This window comes from Mya arenaria, chromosome 4 (assembly GCF_026914265.1).
Source record: "Mya arenaria isolate MELC-2E11 chromosome 4, ASM2691426v1".
Classification (NCBI taxonomy): Eukaryota; Metazoa; Mollusca; class Bivalvia; order Myida; family Myidae; genus Mya; species Mya arenaria.
The window spans coordinates 52,102,442-52,124,744 of record NC_069125.1 but is presented as its reverse complement, the minus strand read 5'-3'; the positions used below and the strand labels follow the sequence as shown (position 1 = coordinate 52,124,744).

At 34.8% G+C, this 22,303-nt stretch overlaps 1 protein-coding gene across 2 annotated transcripts in view; it reads left to right on the top strand.

Moving 5' to 3' along the window:
• Nucleotides 1-22,303, top strand: part of LOC128229851 (cytosolic carboxypeptidase 2-like) — an 83,597-nt gene that overhangs the window by 8,722 nt on the left and 52,572 nt on the right. The window contains exons 2-3 of one of the 2 annotated variants that reach the window (XM_052941719.1): nt 1,774-2,668; nt 7,275-7,329. In XM_052941719.1, coding sequence (XP_052797679.1) covers nt 2,627-2,668; nt 7,275-7,329 — 97 coding nt within the window. In that variant the 5' untranslated portion in view covers nt 1,774-2,626. Of the gene's footprint in view, nt 1-1,773; nt 2,669-7,274; nt 7,330-15,263; nt 16,834-22,303 lie in introns of those variants that run through there. The other variant, XM_052941718.1, reaches the window with a different exon arrangement.

Sequence of the window (22,303 nt, the reverse complement as noted above, 5' to 3'; positions counted from 1 at the left end):
TTATTATATTTTGGGCAGTTCTGGAAAAAAACCCGTTTCTGTACATTTTTAAATATCATGTAGACATTCTACTTGAATTTTCATTGTATGAACTGCCCTAGGAATGACATATTGGATGAAAAACACATCGGTTTGCCAATTTAACCATATAAATCAGAGGCACATGCTCTCGATTGAAAACTTTCTGCAAAGTAATTAAGCAAACTACTGGGAATACTGTAGGAAAATTTATACCAAAATGTCAAGAAAAATGTGCCATAGAACATGGCCGTTAAAAGTTGACACAATATACTGAATAACGATGTAAAACATGAAAACTTACCAGCGCTCGTCGACTTTGCATAAATTCGGTTTTCTACTTTATCACAGCAAAGGTCACGTGATTGGCAGCCGTGATATTGGGTGAGCCAAAGGAGGCAATCAACAAAGCCTAATTTACGCTTATTTAGAAGCACTCTTGTAACTCATTATTTCCTACATGAAGGCTGATTTTAACTAATTCTTACAATTACCTTGTTGAAGTATAAGGTGCAGCACTTATTTTCTCATTCAAAGCCTTCGAGGTTATTTTGCAACATTTATTTTCCTGTGAGGAACCTCGCCAAACCAATCAAAATTTGTACAAGTTGTCTCACTCCTGGATACAGTCACACACAAATTAATACAATACTGATAAAATTGTTTTGGGAATATAAACACACATGTAATTTGATCATTACACATGGGTTGTCAAACTCGCGTGACTATGCTCCATGTAAGATTTTGTGGATTTTATGACTGTTTCTTATTTTTAAGATATCAATCATAAATTTTACATGCTTGATTTTCATCTTCTTGAACATTTAATGCAAAATTACGCAATTTTTTTTAAATAACATTTACAACTGCCATGAAAAACATATATGAAAGGAACGAATAACAACTGCCAGCTAGTGCTTCCAGCTGCCTCCTACTTTTACTGGTATAATTTTGTCATTATCCTGTATGTCATACCTTGATACTCACAACAGATGATTTGCCAGAGTTGGTATTTCAATTTTTGGTAGGTATTTCACTGTAAATACCCAGTACTTCACAATGAACCCAAAAGAGAACAGAAGGAAAGAGTTGAATACATAAACTACCCCTTTCAGATAATTCCATTTTTTATTCATCTGCCACAAAGCTCTCCGCTTGGGTAATGGGTGCAGTAACTGTTACATTATAACCATCTTGGTATTCATATCATTGCTTTAGAAGTGTTTGTCCTGTGGACAATAAAAATAAAGATAACTAGTACAAAATTCCATTTCAATGTGAACATTTGTTCCATTTTGTTAAGTATCTGCTTAACATTTGGCAAATTATAAATTATGGAGAATGGGTAGCAAGATTAACACCAGCTGCCTTTATAACAAATCAATATGATTGTTCTTTAATCAGATTTATGTTCATTTAATTGTATAGATAATTGCAACATAAAGAATTCACATATTATTTTTATGAACTTTATTGTAGCATGTACTGGGTAGACACTTGAAATAAATATTCTAGCTGCACTAATTGATACAAACCAAAACATTTTGCCAAGATGTTATAAAGAAGGTTATATAATGCCAATATTGATCTGAATTTCAATTAGAGTTGATGACCTTGTTGTTATCAGACTGGTTTGGATCTAATGAAAATATCTGTGAATACATTATTAGACTCAGCATTGCGTTTTTAATGTTTCTTTTATTAAATCTATTTTAGTGTATTTGATCGCTCATATTAACTTTTCTACAATTTAAGCGGCCTGGCATTGAGGGATAAGTCGTCAACTGTGGGTATTAGTGAATACTGATCCTCATTCAAGTTGCCTACAAAAGTGACATATCTGATTAAACGGACAACAACCTTGGATATGCATTGTTGTATCTAAGAAAAGGGATAAGAATCCAAATGCTAGTGTTTGGACTATGTTTCATACTACACCTGTTATCCCGGACAGATGAACCAGAAGTGAGTAGCCAACAGGACTGTGAAAAGTGAGTGGCCAACAGGACTGTGAAAAGTGAGTGGCCAACAAGACTGGAAAGTGAGTGGCCAACAAAGCTGTAGAAAGTGAGTAGGCAACAAGACTGATAAGTGAGTGGCCAACAACACTGTGGAAAGTGAGTGGCCAACAAAGCTGTAGAAAGTGAGTGTCCAACAAGACTGGTAAGTGAGTGGCCAACAACGCTTTGGAAAGTGAGTGGCCAACAAGACTGTTGAAAGTGAGGGGCAATCAGGATTGTAAAAAGTGAGTGGCCAACAAGACTGGTAAGTGAGTGGTCAACAACGCTGTGGAAAGTGAGTGGCCGACTAGACTGGTAAGTGAGTGGTCAACAACGCTGTGGAAAGTGAGTGGCCGACTAGACTGTTCAAAGTGCGGGGCCATCAGGACTGTAGAAAGTGAGTGGCCAACTAGACTGTCAAAAGTGAGTGGCCTATATGCAACATTGCCTGCCACAATAGGACAAGTTAAGAATTTGAATGCTAGTGTTGGGACAATTTTATGTTAATTGAGTAATTTCAATATTCACAGGACAGATGATTGTGTAGTTAGCATCCTACGTAACAAGACAGTGGGAAGTGGGCAATCTATTTTAAAGTGGAAGCCAGCATGGACCAAGACCAGAAACCAGAGTGCATGTATGAATATGAGGTTTGTGGATAGTTGTGTGGAAACAAATTAAGATTATGAACATAGCATAATTTATTGTTGTAAGAAACATCATTAGAGAAGATATTCAAAAAAAGATTGTCTAATTGTTGCATACATGTACCATGGCTGTGGAAGGTTCTCACATGAGGGAAGAAACCAAAGAGGTTCTACCTATTATTCATTTAATTTCACTAAGAACCGTTCTGCTTTCATCCTTTAAAATCAGCCAGGCTAATTAACAGATCAAGGTGCCATTCCAGATTATAAAGTGTTGTCCTACCATTTATTATATTAGCATGTCTTCATTACAGTGTTGTAATGTTGGATTATGTATTTATAAGGGACTCGCTCATGCTCTAAAGTTTGGTAAATCATAAGGAATGTTAAAACTAAAATACCGATGGCTGAAACCCTTCAACAAATTTTAACATATGTTCAGATATTGTCTTTGAAGTCCACGATATTGAATAGCATTAATAATGCGATACAAGAAAAGGTTTAAAGGTTAAAATAACTCTCGGTGTATGTATGAGTCTTTGTGGATGAGAGGTTTTTTAGTGTCAGTTTTTGAATTTTTCTTGACCGTGTCTGTACTGGTAGGGTTTGCTCCCAACTACCACCAGTTTTTTTATATTATAATTGTATTTTTTCTGCAATTTTGGTACTAAAGAGCAAAATAACTAAGTTAAGTGTTTTCCGTTGCATTAACGTGAAAAAAAGGGAAGAAAATGAGTCCCTTCAAGTGCCCCTTTCAGTTTTATTGCTCTGAAAATGTTGGCCCTGTTTGAAGAAATGTATTATATATGAAACCAAATAAATTATAGTTTTACATCTAAGATTCTCTCAATGTTGGCTGGTGTGTAACTGACCAAATGTTTTTTACATTCAAGTAAAACTATTGAGGATATTATATTTTATACTAAAACAAACTAAAATACTGGCGCCACTGTCAAATGGCATTTGGGAAGGGGTAGTGCATTTTCTCAAAATTCAAATACAAGTTTTTCCTGACTTGTTATACAGTGAGAACCAATACATAACTGAAAATAAAAAAAAAATAATAGCAATACATTATTCTTCTGTACCAGATGTATTCTTTACTGGTTAGGAACGCAAAGCCTGCTAATATTAAAAGGAAGTAAAATGTCCTTTATTTCAGTCCTGCTGTAAATTTTAAAGTTTGAAAAGAACAGATAAATTTTAGAAATTGCAAGTCCTATCAATTAATTGAAACGGTGATAAGGCAAAAAGTTAAAATGTTCAAGTGCAATGTTTGACATCAACTACTGAAATACCCTCAGCTTTCTTATAAATGTTTGTAATAAACAACTAGAGATAAAGCTCTTTACAAACAATAATTCTGATTACACTAAACTCTTGAACAAAATATATCATGCATTCGTTTATGTGAAATGTATATACATGCATACACAGGTCGGTTTCTTTTATATATATCTCTTCCTTTACATGTCTTATCCATACAAATATTTTATATGAGTTAACACAAATGTTCACCACATTGAGACAATGATCCATCCATTTAACTTAACAGTCATGGTCACACTTGGTATAATGTCAATTTTTGACTCCTACACGGATGGCTTGAGAGATTTGGAAATAATCTGTGTTCATGCATGTTACCTCAAGGTCAATGTCACATTAAGGGTTTTCAAGGTAAGGGTTACACTAAGAGGGGTAAAAGGTCTTGGCACACATTTTCAACCACATTGAGATAATGTGCAGAGCGCTAGTTATGGCGCTTCAAGGTCAAATTGTCACTTAAAGATCATTGGTCAAATACTTAATACAGGGTACATGCAACGTTTCCAATTTTACCCCTGTTTTCTTTTATATGAGTGCAAATAATAGAATTGTAATCAATCTAATATAAAGTTTATGTTCACATATTACACACTGTTATAAAATGAGCCGCATTGCGCGATTTAGGGCCTTCGGACATAATTATTACAAATGAAATAATCATTAATAAAAAATGCCAAAAATAGTTATTTTTTCTATGTATATCAATTTCTTCCAAACTTCTTTCTTTTAGAGGTTTGTCATTGGTACATCATTTTCTCGACAATTTATAACCATTTGTTTACTCATGTTTCCATAGCAACCATGGATTTGGTCCCGACTTATTTTGACTGCATTAATAGTCTCTTTTTAAAACGACCAAATGTATTAAAAAATACAAAAATGATTCATCATTTTTATCTTAATTTATGTTCCTTTAAGATGCTGTGTTAACAAAATAATAGAAATATAAGCTAGTTGTAATATTGATACGTTAAATTTGCACGTCAGTTAAATAATGTGCTTTCGTAACAACGTCATATGCATGACGTCAAATTTAATATTCAAAATGCGCAATACATGGTCTCACTTGTAAACACGTATCTTACACAATTTAAGTTATATCGTCATGAAAATTTCAGACTTCTTCCTGAAATATCATTCAGTTCAAATATCTTAAAACATTATAATAGCAAATATATGACCGAAGGCCCAAAATCGCGCGATGCGGCTCAAATAATCTCTTTTTACCTATAATCATTTTCTTATTATATATTATACTTTTTCAATGTTACTAAAAAATGTTACTTAAATAAGTAAATCATTTGGCACACGCATGATTATGTTTTAATGACTTAGCCTTACATTGATTTCACAATTTGGTTAAAAGGAAAGTCCATAGGAGAATGATATTATTGTAAATATTAAATTCATAACGTTGTATAGAAATAATGGAAGCAGTGCACAGTACAAAGAAACCGGCTTAGTTGTGGAGCCGTTATTTGAACCATTTAAAACATGTTAAATATTTCTCTTTGTCTTTTTACTCAACTGTAGGTTGGAAAATTAAATTCTCTATTGACAGAACCATTTCTGAATGAAGTGTGATCATGGTTAATCAATTAACATTCACCACGTTTGAACCGTGATAAGCTTGTTTAAATAGAGCTTCTGTAGAAAAACCTTCTTAATATTTTCATACAGTAAACTCCTGAATATTATCTGAACTTTAATATTATGAATCTGATATGATGATTTTGATGAGCAGAAAAGTCTAAATGAAATTAAATGATGAAGGAGAGAGAACCTTTTGCTGTTATGTTGCAATATGAAATAGGTAAATCTGTCTTATTTCCATGACCCAGTGGTCGGTGATTTTACAATGCCTTATATTGAATTATTTTTTCATTTTGAAAATGTTATTACTTCATAATCCCAACGTTTATCTCAGAGTAAGCCTGTTAATGGGATTTAATCAAGTGGTATAGGTTATGTTATAGTGTTTATAATCCATATCGTCCATAGTGTATGGGCTAAGACTTCCTTTCTTTGTGTCTTTTTCATATACAAAGATTTGTACATAAAGAATGAAGGAATAATATTTAAAATACTGTGAAAAAAGAAATTAATACTAAGATTTTGAAAGCAAATCGTTATTTTGCTTCAAATAGAAAATGAAATTATGATCATGTTTCCAATAGTAAATGTGTTCTTTCATTGAGCCGAATAACCAAATAAAGAGAGGTAGATTTTAAATAGAAAACTTATTGACAGTAGTTAAATTCATTTGTTTGCGGAGACCAGATATAAAGGATTGCCATTGAAGGAATATATGAACGCTTTTGAAGGAGTCAAAATTTCTCTTTGTACAGTTTTGTGAGCTCTAAAATGTTAGAGACGTGGGGGCCTGATTATACATGAATACTTAGCATAGTATACCATGAAATATACTTGAGTGAACCTTCTTTTGTATACAATCGGGAATTGATCTTGTACCATTGGAAATGTCAACAGTAAGTAAACTATTTTATACCCATCAAAATGGAATAAGATTCATGTTGTTGTTTTGCTTAGAATGCCCTATTTTTCATTATCTTTGTTGAAATGTCAATAAGTCTTTTTACCAAAATACTAGTAGTTCTGCTTTAAAGCCTACAGAGTATATTTAGTGTTCAGACTAATGCCTCAACCAATAGGATTGCCCAACAGTTATCATTTAGAGCTCTGACAAACAAAAATCCTTTCAGCAGATTACAAAAATCACAAAATTTCTATTTTGTAAGGAAAGCAACCGCCAAAGTCCACTTAGTCACTAATTGTTTTTATTAATTGAGTTTTTTAGAACCTAATGCCTGTGCACTGACTGGAATTTCCGCGGCATTTTGCACATAATACTTAGAAAGTTGGCATTTATTTTTGGTCTTCTAAATGATAAGTCTGACCAAACGAAACACTAGCTTATAATAACGTGTCCTGGCTGTTAGTTTAAAAAAGTAACATTTTTGGAATTGAAAAAAAAAATGGTTGCATTTTGCATAATATTATCTTCATTTTCAATCTTAAGATATCCAAAGTTTATCTGTTTTGCAAGCCAATTTTCCAAAGATGCAGTGATTTCTTTCATGCTACTTAAGCCTGTTAAGATTAAGAAGTTTCAAGAAAATCGGGCCAGGGCGGTTCAAATGCTGGACCTCTTACTTACAAGGGGAGCACTGTACAGACTAGGCCAAATTGCTCATGTTCTTCTTTTTTTTATGTTTATGAAAAAAAGTCTGTTACCATGACACAAACCTTTGTTGTTTTTCAGAATCCATATGACAGCTTTATGCGGAGACATCTCCAGCACTATGGATATTACACAGGTATGTGTGAGTGTACCGGTAAAGTTGAACAACCAGGAAGTACCCAACTTTCAGCCCTTTTTTATAAGACGTGTATGGAATTGTCATATTTGTGCTGTTGTGACTTACATATATCCTGGTCATGGAGAAACTACTTAAACTTTGATCATAACTTGGAAACACCATTAAAGATATTCTCATGAAGCTTATTCATGTCTTTGACAATGCATGTTTAGTTTTATAAAGATAGCTCCTAAAAATCTGTTGAGTTATGACCCTTGTCTAACCATGAAAAAGGTTAATGATAGAAGACGTTCTCTTGTGGAACTGTGTCTTTTTGGCTTTTGTGTTGTTGGATGATTAATGCTCTTCATTTGAAGAGTAACTTGACCATGTGAAATAACATTGTCTCCATTAATTCCTTGGATAATGGTATTTACCATAAATATACATACTGAGATGGAAATATGTACATCACTGTACATGACCAGACATTTTTTCATTGGTAGATAAAATACATGAATGGATTATGGCTTTTCTAACTGAACTGAACTGAACTGACATGCTCTTACTGACAAATTTTACGGCTGAAAAGCATCTCGTCTAGTTGTCAATAAACCCTTTGTAAATAAGACTTCAACCAGATTATGAAATATTTATCTGTCCTTTCTGACCCATTTTTATTCCCTGTAAATCTCTTTAATAAGATAAACTCTGTTTGTAATCTTAGGAATTGATTTTATACCAAATTCACCTTATATGAATCATGTATCTTGGTATCCTGGCAATATCACTGAGCAGGTTGGAATGTATGCCAGAATGCAAATTAAATATTGTTTTAAGTGCTTGCATACTTTCATACTTTGTCAAATCTACATATGCAGTAATACTTTTTTTTCTGGTGGCAATTTCAAAATTGTATGCAATCATTCTCCCCTCAGAGGCCTTATTCAATTTAAAACATATCCTCATCCTAAGCCTGGCCTCAATGATTCTATAAAGTATATTGGTAAGTTGGTTTACAGCCCAATAAAAATGCTCAGACATTTGTCTTTAGATTAAGATCAACCTAGGAGGTTTTTTGCCCCTGATCCAAGTTCTTCCTTGCTTTATTGAATACAGCCTCTGATCCAAGTTCTTCCTTGCTTTATTGAATACAGCCTCTGATCCAAGTTCTTCCTTGCTTTATTGAATACAGCCCCTGTTCAAGTTCTTCCCTGCTTTATTGAATACAGCCCCTATTCAAGTTCTTCCCTGCTTTATTGAATACAGCCTCTGATCCAAGTTCTTCCTTACTTTATTGAATACAGCCCCTATTCTAGTTCTTCCCTGCTTTATTGAATACAGCCTCTGATCCAAGTTCTTCCTTACTTTATTGAATACAGCCCCTATTCTAGTTCTTCCCTGCTTTATTGAATACAGCCTCTGATCCAAGTTCTTCCTTGCTTTATTGAATACAGCCCCTGTTCAAGTTCTTCCCTGCTTTATTGAATACAGCCTCTGATCCAAGTTCTTCCTTGCTTTATTGAATACAGCCCCTGTTCAAGTTCTTCCCTGCTTTATTGAATACAGCCCCTGTTCAAGTTCTTCCCTGCTTTATTGAATACAGCCTCTGATCCAAGTTCTTCCTTACTTTTTTGAATACAGCCCCTGTTCTAGTTCTTCCCTGCTTTATTGAATACAGCCTCTGATCCAAGTTCTTCCTTGCTTTATTGAATACAGCCCCTGTTCTAATTCTTCCTTGCTTTATTGAATACAGCCCCTGCTCTAGTTCTTCCCTGCTTTATTGAATACAGCCTCTGATCCAAGTTCTTCCTTGCTTTATTGAATACAGCCCCTGTTCAAGTTCTTCCCTGCTTTATTGAATACAGCCTCTGATCCAAGTTCTTCCTTGCTTTATTGAATACAACCCCTGCTCTAGTTCTTCCTTGCTTTATTGAATACAGCCCCTGTTCTAGTTTTTCCTTGCTTTTTTGTATATAGCCTCTGATCCAAGTTCTTCCTTGCTTTATTGAATACGGACCTAGATCCCAGTTCATCCTTGGATTTTTGAATACCGCCTCTGATCCCTATCCATTCTTTTTTTTTATTAAATATGTTCCCAATCCAAGTTAGTCCTTGGTTTATTGAATACGACCCCTGTTCCCAGTTCATTCTTGGTTTATTGAAAACGGCGCCTGATTTCGGTTCTTCCTTGGATTTTATTGAATACGGCCTCTAATCCGAGTAAGTCCTTGATTTATTGAATACTGCCTCTGATCCGAGTAAGTCCTTGATTTATTGAATACAGTCTCTGATCCGAGTAAGTCCTTGATTTATTGAATACGGCCTCTGATCCAAGTAAGTCCTTCATTTATTGAATACAGCCCCTGATCTCTATCCTTGGTTTATTGAATACGGACCCTGATTCCAATTCTTCTTTTTCAAAATGGCCCCTTATTCCAGTTTTTTCTTGGTTCATTGAATCCCTTGATGCGTATCCATCTATTATTGAATACGGTCACCTGATAGCTATCCATCCTTGATTTATTTAATACGGCCCTTGATTCCTATCCATCCTTGATTTATTGAATACGGCCACCTGATACCTATCCATCCTTGATTTATTGAATACGGCCCTTGATCCCTATCCATCCTTGGTTTTTGAACAAGCTCCTTGATCCCAGCTCCTCATTAGATTATTGATGAGTTTTCAGTAAGCTACCTTGACTGTTTTAGCTTTGTATTGTTATGGGATGTTCCAGTATAATTCTTGTCCTTATCTGTAGCCATGTCTTACCTGCTTCAATTACCGGTATATTGGTAAATTTGAACTTCAATTTTGAAGTCAAAATAGAATACTCAGAATTTAAAATCAGTCAAATATGATGAAGGAATACAGCCCCTGGGTCAGTCAGTCATAACCTCTTTCTCTGTCATTCATGCATTTTGTAGAAATATGTTGTTCAAGCATGATGTAAAGGGAAACAACTTTATGAGCTTTTACAACTGATGGCATGATTTGCTTCCCTTAGATGTAATTATGCAAAAGATGTTCTTCGAGAATATGTATGCAGTAGAAATTATGTCATTTTCGGTAAGTTGCCTTGTTGACCTTGAATCTTATTTAAGTATAGTTTGGCAAGATTAATATGCCATAGAATGAAAGCCAAAATGGCACCATATTAAGGGCAGCACATTAGCATCCATGGTAAAAAGTGTTTAATGTAATATTTAACATTAATATTAGTTTTCAACAAACATGTTTACAATTGTCAAGAAGCTGTCAGGTGTTTTGTTTAGCTATTGTGATGGATCATTGTCTGTTCATCTGTCCACCTGTCCGTCAGTCATTACCATTTCTTTCAAGCATCATATTGTAGACCACTGGGTAAATTTTAACCAAAGCTTTAATACAGGAATGTTCCATGTTTGGTCCATGCAGAACATTTAAAATCTTCTTCTAAGTATGAAAATCTCAGAAACTGTTGGCCCGATTTCAAAATATTTTAACAGAAATGTTTCTTTGGTGATCCTTAACCTAATCAAATTCCATTCAGCCATGGTGGTTCATAAAAAACGAGGCTGCCAGGGGGCGGAGCTAATTTTCACTATAGGGTTATATGGACACGTTGAAAATCCTCTCCCAGAAAGCTTGTGACTGATTTCAAAATATTTTCAATGGCTCGATCCATATACAGTTACGGGGCTGACTGGCCGGTCCTTTTAATGTCATATGACCCTCAGTGGTGTGTAATATTTCTTAAATATGACCATTCTATACAGTTCATTATTAAACAGATTGCAAAATACCATGATTTTATTTCAATAAATGTATTCTTTAAATAGGAATTTGCTGAAACACCATGATACCTTTGGGGCAGGCATCAACCTCAATGAGCGAGTGGAAACTAGCTGTGATCAAATGATTGTCATTTCATTGAGTTGATAGTCTCTGAACGAGAAATCACTTTAAAGTCTTTTCAAAATGCTTTCAAAGTGTTTGCTCTTAAATTTTCAGAAATGAATGATTTTGCAATTCTGAAAAAGCTACTGAATATTTAAGAAAATATATAACAAATTGCAACTAATTGCTGAATGAGTTTGGGACGTATCTTGAAACATATTTTTTCTTGAAAGGTATACTCGTATGAACTATTCATCATAATTTTACTTAAAAATACTGAATTCTAAATAAATAAAATTAATTAACACTCCTATAAAATGCGTTCCTATATATGAAATCTAACTTAGATGTGTGGATTACTAAGTTAACATTTTATTTATTAAAATTGTCCACAAATTTTACAGACACCACTTGTACATGTATAAATTTATTTAAAAATAGAGCTGAGGTATTTATTTTGCAGATTTGTTAAGTGGTCCTTTACCATTTTTCTTCAAATCACCACATTTCCAGCAACCACTTTCTTTAACAACTTTTGACTTCCATAGCAACCACAAACTTTCTTGGCAAAAAGCTGTTTTCTAAGTGATCTATGACTTTCAGCAGCAGCTTGCTTCCTTAGCAACCATCTCTGGACCTTTTTAGTAACCATCAACTTCATAAGCAACCACATTTTTTAGCTTGACTATTCGAAGAATATGGAGAGCTATACTACTCACCCAATCGTCGGCGTCACACCTTGGTTAAGGTTTTGCGTGCAAGCACACATAGGTTAATATCTCAGCAACTACTTGAAGTATTGCATTGAGACTTTATACAGTGGTACTTAACCTTCCAACCTACGTAATTAACCAAGTTAGAACACTTTAATTTACATTTAATGCAAATAATAGGCCTTTATTATTCGACTTAGAAATTCTGGTTAAGGTTTTGCGTGCCAGCACACATAGGTTAATATCTCAGCAACTACTTGAGGTATTGCATTGATACTTGATACAATGGTACTCAACTGTCCAATCTACTTAATTAACCAAGTTAGAACACTTTAATTTGCATTTAATGCAAATAATAGGCCTTTATTATTCGACTTAGAAATTCTGGTTAAGGTTTTGTGTGCAAGCACACATAGGTTAATATCTCAGCAACTACTTGAGGTATTGCATTGATACTTGATACAATGGTACTCAACCGTCCAATCTACTTAATTAACCAAGTAAGATAATCTTGTTTGCATTTAATGCAAATAATTGCCCTTTATTATTCAACTTAGAAATCCTGGTTAAGGTTTTGCATGCAAGCACACATAGGTTTATATCTGAGCAACTACTTGAGGTATTGCATTGAGACTTTATACAGTGGCACTCAAACATCCAACCTACTTAATTAACCAAGTAAGATAACTCTAGTTTGCATTTAATGCAAATAATAGGCCTTTATTATTCGACTTAGGAATTCTGGTTAAGGTTTTGCATGCAAGCACATATAGGTTAATATCTCAGCAACTTCTTGAGGTTTTGCATTGACACTTGATACAATGGTACTCAACCATCAAACCTACTTAATTAACCAAGTTATATAACTCTTGTTTGCATTTAATGCAAGTAATTGCTCTTTATTATTCGACTTAAAAATTCTGGTTAAGGTTTTGTGTGCAAGCACACTTAGGTTACTATCTCAGCAACTACTTGAGGTATTGCATTGAGACTTGATACAATGGTACTCAACAATCCAACCTACTTAATTAACCAAGTAAGATAACTCTAGTTTGCATTTAATGTAAATAATTGCCCTTTATTATTCAACTAAGATATTCTGGTTAAGGTTATATGTGCAAGCACACAAAGGTTAATATCTTATCAAATACTTAAGGTATTGCATTAAGACTTTATACAAAGGTACTCAACCATCCAACCTACTTAATTAACCAAGTTAGATAACTCTAGTTTGCATTATATTAAAAAAAATGGCCCCTTTTTTAGACATAGAAATTCTGGTTAAGGTTTTGCTTGTTACCACTTTTAAGTCAATACCGCAGCAAATACATCATGTATTGCATTGAAACTTTACACACATGTTCCCAACCATTTAACCTTCTTCTTTAATCAAGTAAGATAACTATAATTTTTGCCCCTTTATTATGCGACTAAATTCTGGTTAAGGTCTTGCATGTTAGCACACATAGGATAATATCTCAGCAATTACTTGATGTATTGCATTGAGACTTCATACAATGGTATTCAACCACCCAACTTATTGAATAACCAAGTTAGATAACTGTATTTTGCAAATAATGGCCCTTTATTATTAGACTAAAAAAAATCTGGTTAAAATGTTCCATGTAAATACATTTATGTTAATATCTCAGCACATCATGTATTGCATTGAAATTTAATCTAACAGTGATCCATGCATGTTTCGCCAAAACTTTTCAATCCTTACACTGAAAAGTGGCGGAATAGTCCAGCGCACTGTCTCTGTGACAGCTCTTGTTATTAATGAACAATCGCTACCTTGACAATGTCTTGGTTCCCTATTTACCATTACATTCCTTAGCAATAATAGACCTCCTAAGCAGGTGAGCGATATAGGGCCCTATTGGCTCTCATGTCTAAATATTAAAAGATATTAAGTTACAAAGTTGTAGTAATTTAAAGCTTACTGGTAGTTTTGTGCAAAATTTAAACAATAAGCTATAAATATTGCTATTAGACATAATAATAATAATTCATTCATATATGTTTATCATACATGATACATACAACCCCAATACTAACAAAATAATATGTTTTTTTAATGATATTATTCAAACAAATGAATGACCCTTTAAGTGGCAAAAGTCTAAAATTGCAGTCAACGCAAATTTTGATCAAGTTATAATCTGCATTTTAATGAGATATATAAGATTGCACACTGCATATGGTATTTAAATGGTTAAATATTTATTGATTGCTCGATATTCAAAACATCTTTTAAGTCTGTTTATAAGTCAGCTTTAAACTATCTAACTGCCTGTACCATGTTCAATGACACACAACTTCAAATGTTTACTAAGCCTTAATGTTTTTGAAATGGATATAACATATTAACAGACAATTATTTTAGCTCATTGAATTTTGTTCAATTACCTGAAGCAGTTTGTCAATTTGCATGGAAGTAACATAGTAAACGAAATAACAAAAACAACATTAAAACAGGTGGCTTTTTCAAGCAAACTTGTCTGGTTTTTATGACAAATAGTCCTAGCTTTGTCCAAGCCTTGTTGATTTTGGTGTTGGCTTCGGTTGAGCCCCTTGATAACAGACCAGTTTTTGCATCTGCATGCCATGCCAGGTCTTATAGTGCTTATGTTTAATGCATTGAGTTATATTATTAGCTGACAATTTTCAATGTCATTTCAGATATCATTATGTCGCAAACAAAGAAGTTGAATGGGTTTATTGCTCTTCTATTAGGCATTATAAGAATGTTTTACAATTTTAATTATATGCTTGATTTTGCTATGGGTCATTATAATGTAGGGCTGGTTCCTGCTGCTTTGTCACTTTAATTCACCAAAAATATTTCCTTTCTTAGTTTCACAGTTTTAGATTTAAATTTCCAATCCTTGGATTGTAAGCATTTGATAAGGACATGGGGACAATATCATAAGACCATTACCAAGGCAAGTGCTTGGCAACGGTGAAGAAGGAAATCCACAGCAATGCTGTACACTTTATGACTGCTTTCTCAAATTAACAACATTGTGTAAGTTCATTAAATTCTAAAAGAATTAAGCTTTTAATTACCATTTTTAATTTTATATGCATTTTTTTTATTAAGAATAACTGCCCAAGAGCTGTGGGAATGGACAAAATTTACTGCTCAGCCATTTAATAATGTATGCTCACAAACTGTAAATAGGTTTATTTTAAACTTCTGGCCGGGTTGTTCATTATATCGTATCATTTAACATGATAAGACAATTCAAAAGAGCTTTGTAATGTATATGTGTAAATTGGCTGATCATTCCTAATTGAGACTACATGCCTCATTGCCCCGATACCAAATACATACTGATCTTCAACGGACTTTAGCATTCTGAAAATATAAACATTATTTAAATATTTGCTCTTTTCCGCAGTATTGTATCATTTCAGATAATTTCTTTTGGAGATAATGAAATTGAAAATAAAGTTTTGGCTATTGTGGAGAACATCAAAGTTATGGCCTAATTGTTAATGGAATTATTCATTCATAAGGTCTTGGCCATGCTGACGGTTCACTGAAAATCTTGTGGTTTATGAAAAGACTTGTGAAGGACACAATACTTTTGAAGTTAGCGAAGAATTCCTGATGATTATTTGTGTAGCTATCAATACAAATTGTCTTATGTGTCATTTAATATCCGAATATTGACATTTGTAATCGTCTCAGTGTTGACGCTGAAGTTGGATTTAAAATTCGTGTTGTAACATTTGCTTGACCTCACAGGTTTATAGCTTAAAAAAGGTCATTGGAGTTGTTTTTCAATCATACTACCATGTGTGTTGTAAATATTGTTTGAAATGTTTGATGAATTATAGATGATCAAGGTTATATTTCAGAAGCATTTATGTTGAACTATCCTGCGTAATGAAAATGGGGAATTTTATGACGACTTTTACTGCCAGTGTTCAATTGTGTTTGCAGAAATAGATAAAAGACCTCTTGGCGACAACAATAGTGGACAATTTCAGAGATTAAATAAATAAATAAAGTATAGCGAAACCTTTTGTGAAAGAGAAAAGTAAAAGATATTTTACATTTTATCTATGAATGGTAGTGATTAAAGTAATTTACATCGCACATTTATGGTGTGCCAAAAGCGTTCCTGCAGTTGACATTTATTTCAAGTAGTTTTATCAGCCCGATATTTTCAGAAGGACCTGGTACCAGAGAAACTACTTTAGTGCTTTGGATTATGTTAAGTTCTTTATTTTAACTTATTTTGAATAGTCGAAAACCTGGTACCAGAGAAACTACTTTAGTGCTATGGATTATGTTAAGTTCTTAATTTTAACTTATTTTGAATAGTTATGGTTATATATCTAAGCCAGTCTTTGACTTTACTGAGATTAACCTTTAACAAATATGAACTGGGCAGAATGGATTAATCTTTTCAACAGTTGAGTGTATTTGTTATTTAAAATCCTGAATTGAGTGCTGATTGATTACCGAGGGGATTAGAACAAATAGGAATAAGTTTAACTTTATACAAGCTGTTTCAATTCAATATGGATATATGGGAAAAATTGGTGCTGATATTATACATTGTGTTATTTTGGTACACCTTGCTGAGATAATTATGCAATATTCAGATTATTTTGAAGTAAAAGAATGGGGGAAAGGACAAAATGTCACCAAAAAACTTGAGATCTATGTATCTGTGAGGACATGACCCATAACTGGTGAAGTGATTGAAGGAGTTATCATTTTGACTATGCCAAGCATGGTTCACTCTGCGGACAAAAATGAGCCGGAACGTCCACCGAGTATGGACACGGTCCCCAAGCTTCCGCAGCTGGCCTGCGCTCAGCCACAGGCATATTCGGCAAATCCATACGAGATTGATCTCTCCTTTAGAAATGTTGATATCATGACTTTTCAACAGCAGAGTAGACGTAAGTTGGTTTTTTATTGGCTTAACTTGACAACAAGCACTTTTGTGCCAACTAGCAATGGGAGCATATTTACCCCACGTCCAGACTATGGAATATTTTCTCCTGTTGATTACAAAAGATACAGTATAATTTGATTTAGATTTGTACAGGTTGTTATGTATACAATTTAAATTTTCACTTTTTATATGTGCTATACTCGTCGTTAAATATGTATGACAAATGAAATCTAGAGGTAAGGACAATTCACAGTGAAAAAGCTGATCAAGTAGAAGTTTGTCATTGTCATTGAATCAATGTTTTTCTTTTCACTGTATGGTCATAACATCTGCCTTTCTAGTCATGTCTCTAGTTCGAGAGTGTTTTTGTCAATATTTTTTATTCTTCTTTTTCTTCAACCAAATTTTGTCCAGAGTGGAATTCAGACTTATGTGAAGGTATTGATTGAAACATGGAACATAGATAAATGGCAACATAAGGTTTTGCACTTTGCAATAATTATAGGTTGCAGAACACCAATTGTACTCATATAATTGGCTACCCATACAAGTCAAACTTGCAATTGGGCTGACCAAAAACCGTTCCTTGTAAAATCTCTCTTTCTACTTTTTGTGTCTCCTGAAAAGACGACATATAGGGGTTACTTTTGTCAGTGGCGGTGGCGGCGGCGGCGGTGGCGGCGGCGTTCGTGCCCCATTTTCGCTTGTCCGGGGTATATCTCCTAAAATATTAGTGGTATCAACTTGAAATTTCATATGTAGAAACATCTATTTGCGGGCAAGTGCAGTGCACAAGAACTGTTACTCTTGCTTCCATATTTTTAGAGGTATTGCCCTTTGTTATTTTTCATGCTTAAAGTTTTGTCTGGGGCATATCTTGTAGAATATAAGAGTTATCAACTTGAAACTTCATATGTAGATAGATCTCATGGAGGGCATGTGCAGTGCACAATGACAGTAACTCTTGCTTTCTTAGTTTTAAAGTTATTGCCCTTTGTTAATTTTCATGCTTAAAGTTTTGTCCGGGGCATATCTTGAAGAATATAAGAGTTACCAACTTGAAACTTCATAGCTAGATAGATCTCATTGAGGGCAAGTGCAGAGCACAAGAACCGTAACTCTTGCTGCCATATTTTTAGAGTTATTGCCCTTCGTTAGTTTTGTCCGGTGCATATCTTGAAGAATATAAGAGGTATCAACTTGAAACTTCATAGCTAGATAGATCTCATTGAGGGCAAGTGCAGTGCACAAGAACCGTTACTCTTGCTGCCATGTTTTTAGAGTTGTTGCCCTTTGTAAATTTTCTTGCTTAGGTTTTGTCCGTGGCATATCTCGTAAACTATCAAATGCCACCTACACTTGAAAGTTAAATGGCAACATCATTGTCTATAAATGAATAAAATGCCAATCTAATAGCTATAATGTCGACAGTAAATAATTCGTCAGGCGACACATCCGACTCGCGGAGTTCTAGTATTGTAAAGGTGTTCATGTTTTCTGGGTGATATTGTAGTTGTCATTACTCTTCTTTTTGAAAGACCCTTCTCATACCTGTATAATATACGTTACAAATTTCAGGGTTAGACACTAACATTATATATAAGCAAATATATACAAGGTAGTCCATCAGACTTCTGGATCTGAAATCATTAGGTAGTCCAGCAAACATTCTGATTGTTCAAAAATATGCAAGCGCCCAAAAACATTATATGGGGCCTATTTTGTCATAAACATGGCACACATTACGGACCTGTTTTTTGTCCTCACTCAATTTCAACTAAGGAAACTGTTTAATTAACGACACTTGGGTTCTCTTGCACTTGAACTACACTGCAAACTCACCTCGCGCCAATCTTGCCTTTTCTGCCATCTACGTCACGCAGTTTATGGTACTTGCTACAATGGGACAATATTTCAATTACCTATGTAAATGATCGCTTGATAGGTAAATTAAGGGTTATAAATAAACATGTACCCACATCAAGGATGTATAATAAATAAGCCATTGAATGTGAATTGAGCATTTTTGCAAACTGTGAAAGTACAGTAAGGGTGTGTGATTTTGAATAAACAATCTCAGTATTGTATCTTTGTTGATTAATATATATGTTTACATCACTATAAATAAACCATTTTAGTGCATATCATTTCAATAATTATTTTACTTTTGATCAATAAATTATTATTTTACGTTCACTTATTTTTTGCACATACAGCTTGGAAATCATCGATTAAATATTTGATCAAAGAATCAGTCAAGTGCTGATGTCAAACAGAGGAGTAAATAAATATCCAGCTTGTTTTAATGTTCATTGAATTGAAGTTTAATATATTGACTTTAATCTATTATCATTGAAGTTTTTTTCTTTTTTTTCCCTCACTTATCTCCCCTTGTTAATATTTTAAGAGAGGACATCAATTTTTGATCAAAACAACACTTCTAGTTACATCATGATTTTAACAGCATTATTCCTCTCTTTATAGACCCTATTAATTTGACAGTGGAAGTGGCATCAACTTTATGTACATAAACAGTTTGTTAACGTGCCAGCATTGGACAAAACATGAACATGAACAGGCTAATTATTTGAGGTAATGCACCAGTCATTTGTAACCACGACCCCCCAGGTCTGGGGTATACTGGGGATAGCCGGGGAAATGGGCCGCGTTTTTACCTTTCAAATTGCCACGCAGTGCCGGGTGAATGCGGTGGTTTTGGCTTTGTGCAAAATATAGCGGGGAAAGGGCCTTACCTAGGCTCTCTTGGGGCGGGGGCATCTGGCGGGGATTTGACCATCAGATTTAAAGTCAAAGTCCCCGCTATTCCCCTATTCTTCTCATAAATTCTATGTTCAATAATTTATTGTTCTCAGATGTGATGAAATTTTAACCATTGCAAGAAGTATAGATCTTACTAAATTAGGTTATGAATTTCACCTCATGGCAAGCGGTTGTTTGAGCTTTTTGGTTTGCTGGATGTATAACATTGCTGCATCAGAGGATACTGAATGTGTCCATTTTATCAGCTGTCTGTGGGTGTGGATGGAAGACAGTTCTAGGACTGCATGTCTCAGATTAGTCTTCAGTGGTAACCTGTTCTAGGACTACAGGTGTCAGAATAGTCTTTAGTAGTTACCTGTTCTTGGACTGCAGGTCTCAGAATAGTCTTTGGAGGTTGTCTGTTCTAGGACTGCCGGTCTCAGAGTAGTCTTCAGTGGTTGCCTGTTCTAGGACTGCAGGTCTCAGATTAGTCTTCAGTGGTTGCCTGTTCTACGACTGCTTGTCTCAGATTAGTCTTCAGTGGTTACTTGTTCTAGGACTGCTTGTCTCAGAATAGTCTTCAGTGGTTACCTGTTATAGGACTGCAGGTCTCAGATTAGTCTTCAGTGGTTGCCTGTTCTACGACTGCTTGTCTCAGAATAGTCTTCAGTGGTTGCCTGTTCTAGGACTGCAGGTCTCAGATTAGTCTTCAGTGGTTACTTGTTCTAGGACTGCAGGTCTCAGAATAGTCTTCAGTAGTTGCCTGTTCTTGGACTGCAGGTCTCAGATTAGTCTTCAGTGGTTGCCTGTTCTTGGACTGCAGGTCTCAGAATAGTCTTCAGTAGTTGCCTGTTCTTGGACTGCAGGTCTCAGAATAGTCTTCAGTGGTTACCTGTTCTAGGGCTGCAGGTCTCAGAATAGTCTTCAGTGGTTACCTGTTATAGGACTGCAGGTCTCAGATTAGTCTTCAGTGGTTGCCTGTTCTACGACTGCTTGTCTCAGATTAGTCTTCAGTGGTTGCCTGTTCTAGGACTGCAGGTCTCAGAATAGTCTTCAGTAGTTGCCTGTTCTTGGACTGCAGGTCTCAGAATAGTCTTCAGTGGTTACCTGTTCTAGGGCTGCAGGTCTCAGAATAGTCTTCAGTGGTTACCTGTTCTAGGACTGCAGGTATCAGATTAGTCTTCAGTGGTTGCCTGTTCTATGACTGCAGTTCTCAGATTAGTCTTCAGTGTTTACTTGTTCTAGGACTGCTTGTCTCAGAATAGTCTTCAGTGGTTGCCTGTTCTAGGACTGCAGTTCTCAGAATAGTCTTCAGTGGTTGCCTGTTCTAGGGCTGCAGTTCTCAGAATAGTCTTCAGTGGTTACCTGTTCTATGACTGCAGGTCTGAGATTAGTCTTCAGTGGTTACCTGTTCTAGGAATGCAGGTATCAGAATAGTCTTCAGTGGTTACCTGTTCTATGACTGCAGGTATCAGATTAGTCTTCAGTGGTTACCTGTTCTATGACTGCAGGTCTGAGATTAGTCTTCAGTGGCGACCTGTTCTAGGAATGCAGGTCTCAGATAAGTCTTCAGTGGTTACCAGTAAAAGGACTGGAAGTCTTCATTAAGTCTAGTAACTACCTGTTCCAGGACTGCAGGTCTCAAATAATTTGTCAGTATTTACCACTTCTAAAACTGCATGTCTCAGATAAGTCATCTGTAGTTACCACTTCTAGACTTCAGGTCTTCATTGGTTAAGAGTTCTAGGACTACAAGTCTCAAATAAGTCTCCATTGGTAACCAGCACTTGGCAAGCCTTTTTGGTCTCTGCAACTTATTTGGTGGTAAATGTAAATGATCAGTTGTCAACCATTTGCTTAACGTTCACTACCAACAACAACCTTTGGTTTGAGTGGTCCTGTGGTATAGGTGTCTGCCTCTCAATCAAGAGATTGTGTGTTTGAATCCTACCATGGGAATGTTAGTTTGCCTCAATTATTACTACCAAGCTAAAATAGATTGGTACAAATTATACACTAACCATCAGCTGAGTGATCAAGAGTTAATGCTTACTGCATGCATTACTTCTTCCTGTGTTAATATCAATCTCAGTATCTGGATCTTGGACTGAAAGGTAATCGCCCACAGAAAATAAAAAAATGAAATGGGAACTTTATACTTTATATAGAGAAAAACTCAGTCCTCAGTTTTCATGTGACTTCATTCCACATATATGAGAAATGCAAATGAAGTTGCAAATCTTTGGGAAAATAAATAGCAGCTATTTAGTAATAAGCCTACGTAAACCATTGAAATCCATTTAATATTTCCTCTCCGATTGCAGATTTACCCCCTAGCTTGGAAAAATGGTGTTGACATGCATAGAAATTGAATTGTCTAGGTTCACAAATCAATTTATAATATTCAGTTTAATGATACCCTTTTAATTCATTAAACAAATATCTGCAGAAAGTGTTTTGGTTGCGATTATATAGACATGATAAAGAGGTATTACAACATGGCCAAGCCTGCATTGTAATTAAATAATTGCACTCAGCAGTGTTCTTGGATCAAATTTATAGAAATTTAAAATAGAATTTCATTCAGTTTGTGCAGAGGCAGAAGGACTAATAGTTGAAAGTAATGCATAGTGAATAACTCCTGGGAAATAGATCTTCTAAAAAAATATTCATTAATTTATGAAATAGGCTGTAATAATTAATTATTGTGAAAA